Consider the following 11,639-nt stretch of genomic DNA (forward strand, 5'->3'; position numbering starts at 1 on the left):
GAACTTTGCACAAGAGGGTCTGGATTTCCCTCTTCAGTTCAGCCAGCATGTGACGAGCGGGGCAGACTAGTGAAAATAACATGAGCCAGTTTTATGAATAGTTCCATTTAAAACGGACCGGTTTCGGTGAAGGTCTAATGATGCCATAGCGCTGGCGTCACGGACGGGGGGGAGCGGGGGGGGGGGGGGGGCAGAGAGCATTCTTTCCAGGCGCTGGAGCAGCACTTTCAGACTGGGAGGCTGGAGTGAGATGGTGTGGCAATTTTCCATGTCACATACGTCACTCATAACACCCAGCTGCTCCTCATGGATCTGTCCAGTCACAACAGTAAAATTAAAGCCTAGATAAAGCTGGCGATTTAGCACATATGTCAACACGCTCTGAGATGACTGTGGGAGTGATTCTCTCTGATTACAATGGTTTTTTTTAACTGTTTTCTTTAAGTCTTTCCACAGGCTCATGATGGACTCCATCATCATCCTGAAAGCTATCAGTTCTTCCGGCCACTGGAGAAGTTCAACAATGCTAAACAGATGATGTATAGCTCTCAGAGCCATGGACCACTGCCACAATTGTTCCCGATGTAATATGCTTGTTGTTTTAGTCTCGATCCTGGATTCTACACATAAAAACACAAACACACAGTGACAGGCACAAAAAGAGGGGGATTTATTTCAGATAAATTGAGCATACCACTGATTCTAGCAGACCTCAGCAAATCACCTCACATCAGTTCCAGCCCACATCAAATAAAGGCTCAGCAGGTTCTCTTTTATGCATCCAGCTATTCAAGTTGCTTTAGCCTGCTCACAGTTGTGGCCAAAATAATGAAAAAGAAATACATTTATTAACAGTAACTTTGTAAATCTGTCCATTTTCTGAACTGATTATTCATTCCAGAGTCATAGGGGCACCAGGCATAGGATAAAACCGAGGTTTAACCCTGGACATGCTGCCAGTCTATTTCAGGGCCAACACACAGACAGACAAGCATTCTCGCTCACATTCACACCAATAGCTGATTTAGAATCACGATTTAATTTAGCACTACTTATAATTACTTATGAAGTAATTATAAGTAATATCTTGCTGCAGACGTACACATTTAATTACAGGCTATGTTTTAAAGTTTTATCACTATGGTCACATAATGTTAGTCTTGGAAGTTAGGGTTATTTTCATAGACTGGACACACCTCTTGTAGACCTGCTGTTTTCACAAGCTGAGGAGTAAACTCAACTTGAAAATGAAGTTCATGTCTAAAAATGGAGCTGTTTAATATATAATTACATTATAGCAATCTTTGAGAGACTCACACAGTCACTGTATGATTTCTGTCTGCACCAGAGTTACCAGTGACTGGCTTGCAGAGCTGTTTGCCAGATAGTGAATGTAAGTGCAGTGGCATCCTGGATCCCAGAGCAAAGACCTCAGAGCTGTACACTTACTTACACTTGTATCCCTTAGAAGAGCTTATTATATTAGCAGCCAGTGGAAAACAGAGGCGATAGCTTATCTAGCTGACAGTTTCCTGCAACTTAAGATAGGAAAGGGAAAATATTTTTTGTTCCACAATTGGCTGGTACATCCACTGAACTGTAAATGTAAGAAAACGTCAAGAGGCATAGGCAGGGCAATGCTGAAATGGTCAGATTGAATACTTAGACCCATATCAATGACATTTAAAATAAAATAAAAAATGATTGTAAAAGAGGAAACCCGTTAACCTAGCTGGCATACTTATTATACATATTAATTTTTAAATATCTGTTAAGTCGTTTACAATTCGGAGCCATAGTTAACATGTGGCGCCTTAGATTTCTTAACGGTAACTGCAGAGAGTGGAAGCCGTATCACAGATACTGTACTGATTCTATGCCGCCATCTAGCGGCGACACGTCATATTGCACCGTGGACACCCATAAGTCGTAACACTTAACTAAATGAGAAGAAAGCCTTTTCGTTTTCCACTTCTACTTCATTTTCAAAAATACATATTACGACATATTACCTGCTTTTTTCACGCATTCTTCAGTCAATTTTCTAAAATTATAGCAATGGTAAAGGCAAAAAATTTAAAAATAGGCACTAATAATGAAATCACTCAATTTTGCATTTCAAAACAATGAATGAACTGTGTTTCATTGAACTGTAGATTGTTTCAGTTCAAACTATTAAGAAAAATGTGTTATACTCAGTTGTGTATTTCTGTTTTTACAGTCATGTCTGTGTTTTATGTGCATGCAACAAAAATTAAGTATTTAAAAAAATAAATAAAAATGTATTTTTGTGAACTAAATCGATACATAATTGTGTGCTGATAATATCAAACCTTCCGTTGTGTAATATTTTTATACTAATCGATTCAACATAATCTGTCTGAATTACTGCGATTACAAATACTCAGGAATGATATAGGAGACTTATCATTCTTTATTAAAAAACACACAGAAACATTGATCCTTGTTGCAATGAGTAATTTATTGTTTTTACTTTTGTATAAAATCTTTTGTGTCCACTTTAGGCAACAGTTAGCATGAGAGTAGTTCTCACAGCTGTTAGATGAAGTCTAAACTTATCAGTCTTCTCAACAATCACACACCCCATTCACGCAGAGAAAACACACAATCACATAGTGTACTGGAGTTAATTCAGTGCAGTGGTCCCAAACCTAAGTTTATTAGTAGAAAGCCGAGGACAAAAGCTCAACAATAGGCAGCTTGTAATCATCATCACTTCAAAGATGGTACTATATCAAGGCAAGTCACGCAAACACAAAGAGCCACAATAAATCTGCAGCCTCACAATAACTAGAGGAGACTGCTTTGTTAGAATCTGATGGATGAAAGCATCATTTAATTAGGTTTGAAACCACTGCTTTGGTGCAACTTGTAAGCAGATTTAGATTAAGACAATTTCAAAACAAAAAAGGCAAAGAAACACATCAGACATCTCATACACGGCAGCACATCCTGTGTTAGGCGAGCAGTTACACAAAGCAACAGCTGTAATTATAGGCAACAAAACAAAGGACTGATTTTGTGTAAGAAGAGTCGGCACGCTTACGCAGATCAGTACTAATCAGACCGAGATTAGAAAAAAAGACACTGAAAGAGCAGAAATGCGATACGATTGCATTTACATAATCATGAGACACCTCATTCCATAATCACCACATTAATGGTTTTTGCAGTGCAGTAGCTATTGCGTCCCTACGAGAGGCTCTCTGGTACTTCTTACATCAATCAAGTGGAGAAACATTGTTTCTCGTGGTAACGGGGAGGAGATCCTGTAAACTGTAAATCTGTAACATCAGCACCTGTCATGAATGAAATGCGTGTCCTCGCCAGCACCTCCCAATCTCTAATACAGTACATACCCTCCTCCCTCACTCAGACGTACAAATGTAAAGTAGGTGTACACACACTCGCACACACACAGACGGAACATAAAACACGCAGATTCAGGTCGATGTCAATCTGATCCATAAATTACTAGCATCACATTGTTTCATATAATAACTACTTCCAACAGCACAGGCCTCAGTTTGACTTTGACTCTTACTGCTGTTTTCTTCTCGGGAAATTTGACTTGATTCAAAATCCTCGCTTTCTTATAGAACATCAATTTAAAAAAGACTAGGAAGCGCTATTCTGGCAACTCATCATAACATGACATTATAATGTAGCAGTATGAAAAAAAATTACATTTCCTTTCATTCCCAAAGAAAACGAACTGCAACGACTTCAACTTCAAAACCAATAGTATAGTATCCACAAATGACACGTTACTCGAAGAAATAATGTCATAGGCATTGCAACTACAAGTAAACTTTTTTTTTTTTTTTTTGACAAATCGACTGCATTTGTACGAGCAGTCCGAAGTGAGTAACAACTACAGCCAGTGCTAATTTCTGCTCTTTTTTTAAAATTATTTTTCCTCCTCCTCTCAATGCGACAGAGCCACGACGTTTGCTGCCCTCATTTCGCAATGTGCACACAGATCAAAGAAACTTCATCTCTGTCCTGCACATTGCAAATGCATATACAGTACACGAAAACAAGTATTTCCAGGATTATTAGGTCTATTTTCAGGGGAAGGTTGGATCGGAGGCCTTCATTTGGCTTGACTACAGTGTGAGATTGCTGCGATGGAAAGTGAGCCGGTAAAGTATCAAAATACACCAGCTTCCTGCGCGCTGAAAAAACAATTTGTGTTTAGTGTTGACACCTTTATACATCACAAAACAAAAGGCTTATGTCAGCATTCACACACTGTATTTTCTGTTTGCTGCGCTGGAAATTAACAAAACACTACTCGCTGAACTCCTAATCGACTCCTACGCGCAAGTGTTTCCGTGTTTTTTTCCATTAAGGCCGCATTCATCACCCCCAACAGAATTACCTACAATGTTGTCTTTGAACTGCATCCATATTACTTCTGGGGAGTGATCTGTATGTGCTTTCAGCATCTCTCCTCCTTTGTGTAACACTCAAGCTCATTCTTCACATATTTTATTGACAGTCACTATAGGAGACCTGTAGTTATTTATGATAATAGCAGTAATACATGTAAAATGTGTAATTTACTCATCTTAGATGAAGCTATTGTGCAAATTATCTGCAGAGACGCTAGTACTAAACTTCAGGAGGCAGTAGATCTACTTCTTTCTTCATGCACGACTGCTCTTGGCACTGTTCTTCCGGGATCTTCTGCTGAGGACTCGCAGGCCTCTCCTCCACTGCTGCCACGCATTCCTCTGAGCACAAAATAACATCGGTCAAAGGCTTGTCTTCATGCTTATCTTCCTTCAGCTCCTCTCCTCCTTCTTGTTTCCTTTCCGCAAACTCATCTTCTCTTGCATCTTGTTCCCTCACCAAAGGCTCCTCCTGTTCAGCTTCCTCTGTTCTGGGCAGCGTCTCAAAGGCTCCAGGCTCTATGGGACTGAGTTGATAGTAGAGCAGGGAAGAGGAGTCTTTGAGGAGGTCAGAGGGGCTCTCCTCCTGGTTGTCGGTGATGCACAAGACCGTAGCCCCTGTAGGGAAAGGCCCCTGCAGGAGGACCTGCTCAACACCTGGAACTTCTGCCTGCTCAGGCAGCTCCCCTCCCAAGGCACTGGGTAGGAGGCAAAGAGGCTGCTCTGCGAGCCCATCAGCACTCAGCTCTGGCTGCACTGCTTCCCCTTCAGCCTCCTCCCTCTCCCTCCTCTCCTGCTCCTCTGCACTCTGCAGGTGCAGCACGGCTGTCTCGTTCTCCCTCTCCAGTATATCTTGCTCCGCCAGAAGATCCTGAACCTCCACGACCGACTGCACCTCGCTCTCCTCCAGCTCCGAGTCCAGGCCAGCGACTGAAGAAAGGTCCGGTGAAGTGGGACACGTGGAGGAGGGGGAAGACAGCGGGTCTGATTCGGCATACTGGTCTCCTGTTCCTTGTATGAGCATCCTCCTCTTCTCCACGTCCAGCTTCATGATGGTGTGCAGGTAGTGAGTTCTGACACGTAGAGGGTTGAATTCAATACGACCTGCTACGTTGCCGCAGCCATCCCTAGAGCAGCCACACGGGAAAGACATTCGATCCACCTGAAGAATAAGGCAGAGGTAATTTACTCTCATTTCATCTTGAAAGTAAAATGCTTAAATACTGATTAAATTTACATAAGTTATGAAAGTGTTTACGGTTGTTCAGGAGATCTAGGAAAATCTAGGAAATCATGGCAATCAAGAGATAATCTGGTTACTGTGCAACAAGTCAGGCTGAGACAGAGATGTACTTCCTCCTAACAGGTAAAAATATAAGCAAATGAGACAAAAGATTCAGGTTATTATTTATACACCAGGTGTATAAATAAATGATAACACAATGTCTGATTTACTGCTTCATTCTGATGTTTTATGAATTCTGATTTCACTGCACTGATCAATAAAAGCGTGCAGCCGGTTCTGGATCAGATAACAGCATTGTGATAGCGAGGAAAGAGATAACAGAGCAAGCAGAATAAAGCATCTGCCTCTATAAAACACATCTCAAAACTTGAACGAAGTTACTCAACACAGCTCGCCTATGCATTCACACTGTTTAACTTGCTGCTTAAAAATGACCAAAGAGTAAAGATATTCTTATTAGAATCACTGAACTGGTTTATTTAGCTGACATATATCTGGTCCACAATTAAACGGGACCTTCCTTTCCCCGTGTTCCATCTAACCACCAGATTTCATGAAAAGTGCTAGAAACTGGCTTTGTATTTTGTTTTTTGGTTGTTGTTTTTTTATGATCGTGCTAAAAAAGAAGAGAAGATTTAAGAAAAAAAAAACCAGCTCTGATCACATCTCTCCGCCTCAGCACTCGCCTTAGCCGAGAAAAGAGAGAGGGAAAAAAAACACATAAAATCAGATGAATAGGCTTTTTTCATAGCAGACATTTTAAGCTATCGTAGGGAGAGCACCAGTGTTATTAATAATATTAACAATGGCTCTGTTATACTCGAGAGCCCCGGAACGCCATGACAATGTGACAGCGAGCCGGCATGTAGCCCTGCACGAAACCAGCACACTTAAACAGAAGCAACAAAACAGGAGTCAGTCATCATTTGTTTCTATTATTTATTTACTAATGCGCTTCCCTCCCCCTGTGAAATGTCAAAACACCTACAAGTGAGTGAAAAACAAATTGAAAGGAAAGGAGGTTGAAGTCTTCTGACGCCCTGTCTTTTGCTTTTTTGTGGGGAAGTGTGCGCTGCAGGCTAACAACTTGTCACAATCTCCTCTTCTGCTACTGCGCTACACGTTTTTTCTCTGACAGACATAGGCTGAAGTCTGCCAATAGAGAAACAGGATGACAGGAACTAGCGTGGCCGTAAATGAGGGGAGACACTGTTACGGAACACCCAAATATTTTGGTTTCGTTATTTTCATGTATTTATTGTTATTTATTTTATCTTAGGGGAGAAACACTGAAAACCAGCATAGACTGTTTTAGTCAATTGTTGGGCATCTACATGCATCAGTGCAACTGAACTCTCCTGAAGGGATGAACGCCATTCTTCAAAAAGATATTCCCTCATTTGGGGTCATAATGATGATGATGGTGGAGAAGCTCTGCAACACATCTGACCAAAATGTCCCACAGGTCTTCAGTTGGGTTGAGATCTGTAGGCTGCAATGGCAACAGCGTGTAATTGAACTCAAAGGGGGCCATTGTAATCATGGAGGAGACCACTTCTCTCAGGATAGAAATGTTTCAGGATCACTCAGAGCAACTTTGGCTTGATTTGCAGTGAAACTTCCCTCTTAGCGTACAAGCAGCAAAATGTCACTCACAGTTTAATTCAAATAAAAGACAATTCAAATACTGTAAATGTGTTTTTGAAGTTGTTAGTCTCAGCAAACTGCAAAGAAGCTCTCCTCTTTCTGCAAATGCACCCAACTCGCTTTCAACAGCTCTTACCTGGCACTTAATACCAGCCTGGCTGCAGCCACAATGGCGAGGGTCACAGTACAAACGGCAGTCGCAGCCGCATTCCTCCCGAGAGAGGCGGATAGCTCGGAGCTCAGCTTTCTCACGCGCATCGATGCGGGTGATGCCGGAGGCTCGCAGGAGGGCTCGACGCCGTTTGGTGGGCAGCGGCTGAAGGAAGAAACAGTCGTCCACTTCCACGCCGTCCACATCGAGATCCTCATCCGACACATCGTCCAGAGTCAGCAGCTCCGCCTGAGCGCACTCCACCGTGCCGTTCCTTGTCAGCTGTGGACGACAGCGTGGAACTGTGAGCTGAGGTGAAAAAGGAACTGATTGCCTATTTTAAGCTCAAGTGGTAGATAAGTATCCTGAAGAGTGATACTTCAAAAACAATTATATTTGCAGCTGATTGAACAAAGGGTTTTCAAATGGAGAATGGTGAAGGAAGTACTGCGATCTTTATTTAAGAAAAGGCCTCAAAAAACTAAAACTCCTGCATAAATTAAAGGACACAAACCCAGATAGGATTCAATGAACATAAGCTATCATGAGAAAATTAGTAACTTTTTGCTGTATTACGTTGGTTAAGTGTTACATACACATTAGCTTGTATGTAAGCGTCATTTTACAGCTGGTCCAAACTGAACTCCTTTTAAATACTTTCTATTTTGGTAGTTTGGTTCACTGGTTCCCAGCCTGGAGGCCGGAGCCCTCCAGTGGGTCACAAGATAAATCTGAGGGGATTATGACTTGATTTGTGGGGGAGGAAAGAAGAAAAAACTAAGTTTCACTAAATAAACACATATGCATCTTTTGTATCGATCTTTAATCTGTGTGAATTTGTTTGAAACATCAGTGACTTTTACCTCTCTGGCCTCAAACAGTTATTGAAGTAAAATTGTTTCAGGAGTTTAATGGGGGTAATTAGTCTTCAGCGGGACACCTAGCAACTCACAAGCATGGGAACTGTGGAAAGGGGCCCCAGCCAGACTGTTTTTGTACGGGGTCACAAAGCAGAAAGTCTTGAAGGACAGAGCGGAAGTACATGTACTGAGTCACTACTGCATGTGGAGACATGCAAAGGGCCCACAGCTGGAAGATACTACTGTGCCTTGAATTTTGACCCTCTTGGGGCACGACTGATACATCTAATCTACCTTCATCTTGCGGGCATTCAGCTTCTCCTGGCGCAGGTGCTGTCGCAAAGTGTGCCGGTGACTGGTTTCCTGTTCGCGTGCAAACTCCCCCAGTGTGTAGTGTCTGATGGAGGAGTGGTGACGGGCCATACCCAGGGAGCTGCCCCCTTGGCTGGGCACGCTGGTGAAGCCCTGCCGCCGGGGGAAGTAATACACCGTCACCAAATCAAAACGTACGCGTTTCCCCCCTGGTGACGGCTTGTGCTGCCTGAGGATAGAGGTGGCTAAAGCGGGGGAAAAGGGAGAAAGATTTTCAATAGTCTTACACACCAAATACTAAATACTTGCGTTGATTAACTGTTCAGTTTCTTTCGACTTCCTTTAATGAGATTCTTACGGGTAAATGCAGTGCTGGAGGGAGGGTTGAGGCTGTCACAGCTGTCAGCACTGTCACTGCTGGAGATGTCATCGTCAGAGTCCTTAGGTGTAGAGAATGGAGAGCTGTTGTCCACCTCTTCATATCTTCGTTTGAGGCTGAGGGACGAACCTGCCTCCATGGAAACTTAAGTATCTGGGGGCACAGAGGAGCACAAAAAAAACATACCCGGCACCAGTGTTCAAAAGATGTGAACACATGACACATTGTTATTTACTACCACAGAAACAAAATGCTCCTGTCATCACTTAGAGAATGAGCTACTTTTTTTATCAAACTGTTCCCGTGTAAGGTCAGCCCTTGACAACACAAACAGAACAAAAAGGTGACATCTGTTCGCTCCTGCCTCCTTTCATCTGTATTCCAGCTCCATCATTTCGTCTGTGTGGCTCCCATCTCACATGAAATCCGACTTTGAAATTATCAAGTCTGAAAATGTAACCATGGCAACTAGGCAAGCACAGTTTATGCAAGCAGCCTTGAAGCAAATAATGTCTGTGGCTTCACAATCTGTTTTTACCCCTAAAGAAAATCTGCTATAAACTGAGTGTAGGGGGAGGGATCAATATGGGTGAATTTGAAGGAGGGAGCTGATCACTTGCATCTGTTGAGAGGTCAAACAAGGTGAATGAAAGCAGCTAAATACATGTCTGATGTTACACTGTGTTATGTCCTGTGCATTACACAGGCATCTGCATTTACACAGATACATTCAAAATAATTATACATCAATATTAACACGGATGATTATATCCCATAGAGACACTATATCCATCTACCTTAAACCTACCATATTACTACCATACATCCTATAGTGTGAACCAGCTACTTCTCAAGGTAATTCATATTTTACTATGCAGCATGCTACTGCCTGCAACATATTGTAATGTCATACCAAATGGAGCAACTCCCATTCTGTAGTTTTTCATTCAGTTTTTTTTAAGTGCTTGCAGCAGAATGTTCAAACTGACACGTACATTTATAGCATAATTTATGTAATAACTGCACAATTCAATTTGTCCTTCAGCTAAAAAGAGAAAAGGGATGTGCTGATACCAAAAAGCTGCTCAAATGCAGTCTAAGTGATCTTTCCTGGAACTACTTCTGAGGGGGGCAAAGTCCAAAATTATCTAATCTATGTCCTAATAATAATTATGAGCATTAAAGACTAATACCTTGACCTAATTTCAACAAAATTACCCACCTTGACAGGCTGTAAGGGACAGGGCCTAACCTGTAAAGATGCAGCTGTGGTTATGACACCAAATGTGTGCCCTTTTTTAAAAAACAGAGTAACACATCTGACATTAAATGTTTATTTCAGTTTAAGAATTTAAGGCTTTTCTTTCAGGACTTAAGTTTGCCTTTGACATGTTACAGGATGTTTACCGACAGGTGTGACTTCACGGTATATTACCCGTCAGGGACACGCAGTTTAGAGGAGCTATTTGTTTAAATGTGGACATACCGACTGACTGTGTTGGGGGAGGTTAGATATTGCCAGTCTGACAAGGCAAGGCTCTTTCTTTCTGTCTCTCTCTCTCTTTCCATTTCACACACATACACACACAGAGAGAGAGGTAAAAGAGCCACACAGAGACACAATGGCAAACCGCCCGGTAAATGAAACACTAAACCCACTTACCTGGGGCAGAAACAGGGACCCTTATTCCAACCAACTCGTAGGTCGTTTCTGTTTCCAATAGGAGCTGCACATCAATCTTTCAACGCCCTATGAGACGCTCTTTTATGCCAAAACCGAGATCCCTGAACGAGTATCCAGACTGCAACCGTGGAGCCGAAGTAATCTGGATGAAAGCTTGCGTGATTGTCAATTTGCAACACTTATATTTGGCTATTTCAGGCTACTTAGGCTTCATGCTCATTGTTCTGCACACTGAAAGATGACGAAGAAAACGGGAGCTGTGCAAGACCGGCGGGTTTTATTTAAATGATGCATTCCTATCTATTTAAAGGACAGACGATAGGAAGAAGGGGCGTCATAGGGTTAGCTGCGCTTTATTCTCCAACATTTTTCGGTGCAGCATGAATAATGTAAGACCCTCAGTGTCTTGTCTTCCTGATGTAAGCCTTTAAATGGGTGTAATGGAGAAATCCGCTGACATCTGTGTTCGTTTATCCTTTTCTTCTCGCCGGGGCGGGTTCAGTCGTCTGGGCTTACTTCGCCGTCTTCTCGCAATAACGGTGCGCTCTGCTCTTTATCGTTTGGTGTCAAAATCTTGCAGGTTTTCTAGCGAGAAGACGCCTTTCTCCCCGCTTCGCCCCGGCCCCGTTTGTTACAATGTAACAATGGAGGTAGAAATTCTTCCCTGTAGCAGTATATATACTTATTGTGACATCACGGGCATGTCCTGCGCCGGGGTATGCTGGGAAATGAAGTATCTATTCAGTTTTTTTTCCCCTGTTTCTTTGTTCATATTGTGCAGAAGCAGATGTGCAAAGCACGAAACCGTAGTGCGCTAAATTAACCTGCACTTAAGCTTAATTTGGTTAACAGTATATGACATGCTAAAGTCTAGTCAAATGTAAGTGACTAGGCATCCACATCTGTACACCAAAGGGACAGATGTGGAGCCTGTGCTAGATA

At 42.3% G+C, this 11,639-nt stretch overlaps 1 protein-coding gene across 1 annotated transcript; it reads right to left on the bottom strand.

Annotated features, from left to right (window-relative positions):
• Positions 1 to 2,461: 2,461 nt before the first annotated feature.
• Positions 2,462 to 11,622, bottom strand: csrnp2 (cysteine-serine-rich nuclear protein 2). The gene is made up of 5 exons (XM_085145919.1): positions 10,677 to 11,622; positions 8,993 to 9,166; positions 8,617 to 8,879; positions 7,448 to 7,744; positions 2,462 to 5,580 (listed from the first exon to the last, which is right to left on the bottom strand). Exons 2-5 carry the CDS (start codon positions 9,150 to 9,152, stop codon positions 4,639 to 4,641), a joined length of 1,662 nt encoding a protein of 553 aa, XP_085002045.1. The 5' UTR covers positions 9,153 to 9,166; positions 10,677 to 11,622; the 3' UTR covers positions 2,462 to 4,638.
• Between the last annotated feature and the right edge of the window lie 17 nt (positions 11,623 to 11,639).

This window comes from Neolamprologus multifasciatus, chromosome 20 (assembly GCF_963576455.1).
Source record: "Neolamprologus multifasciatus chromosome 20, fNeoMul1.2, whole genome shotgun sequence".
Lineage (NCBI taxonomy): Eukaryota > Metazoa > Chordata > Actinopteri > Cichliformes > Cichlidae > Neolamprologus > Neolamprologus multifasciatus.

What these genes read in the sequence shown, in the direction of transcription:
- csrnp2 (XM_085145919.1), bottom strand. Translation starts at nt 9,152, where the DNA reads ATGGAGGCAGGTTCGTCCCTCAGCCTCAAACGAAGATATGAAGAGGTG. An exon ending in CTCCAGCACTGCATTTACCC is followed by an intron (nt 8,880 to 8,992) that starts GTAAGAATCTCA and finishes CCCCCGCTTTAG; the next exon opens with CCACCTCTATCCTCAGGCAG. An exon ending in AGGCTGGTATTAAGTGCCAG is followed by an intron (nt 5,581 to 7,447) that starts GTAAGAGCTGTT and finishes CTTATTCTTCAG; the next exon opens with GTGGATCGAATGTCTTTCCC.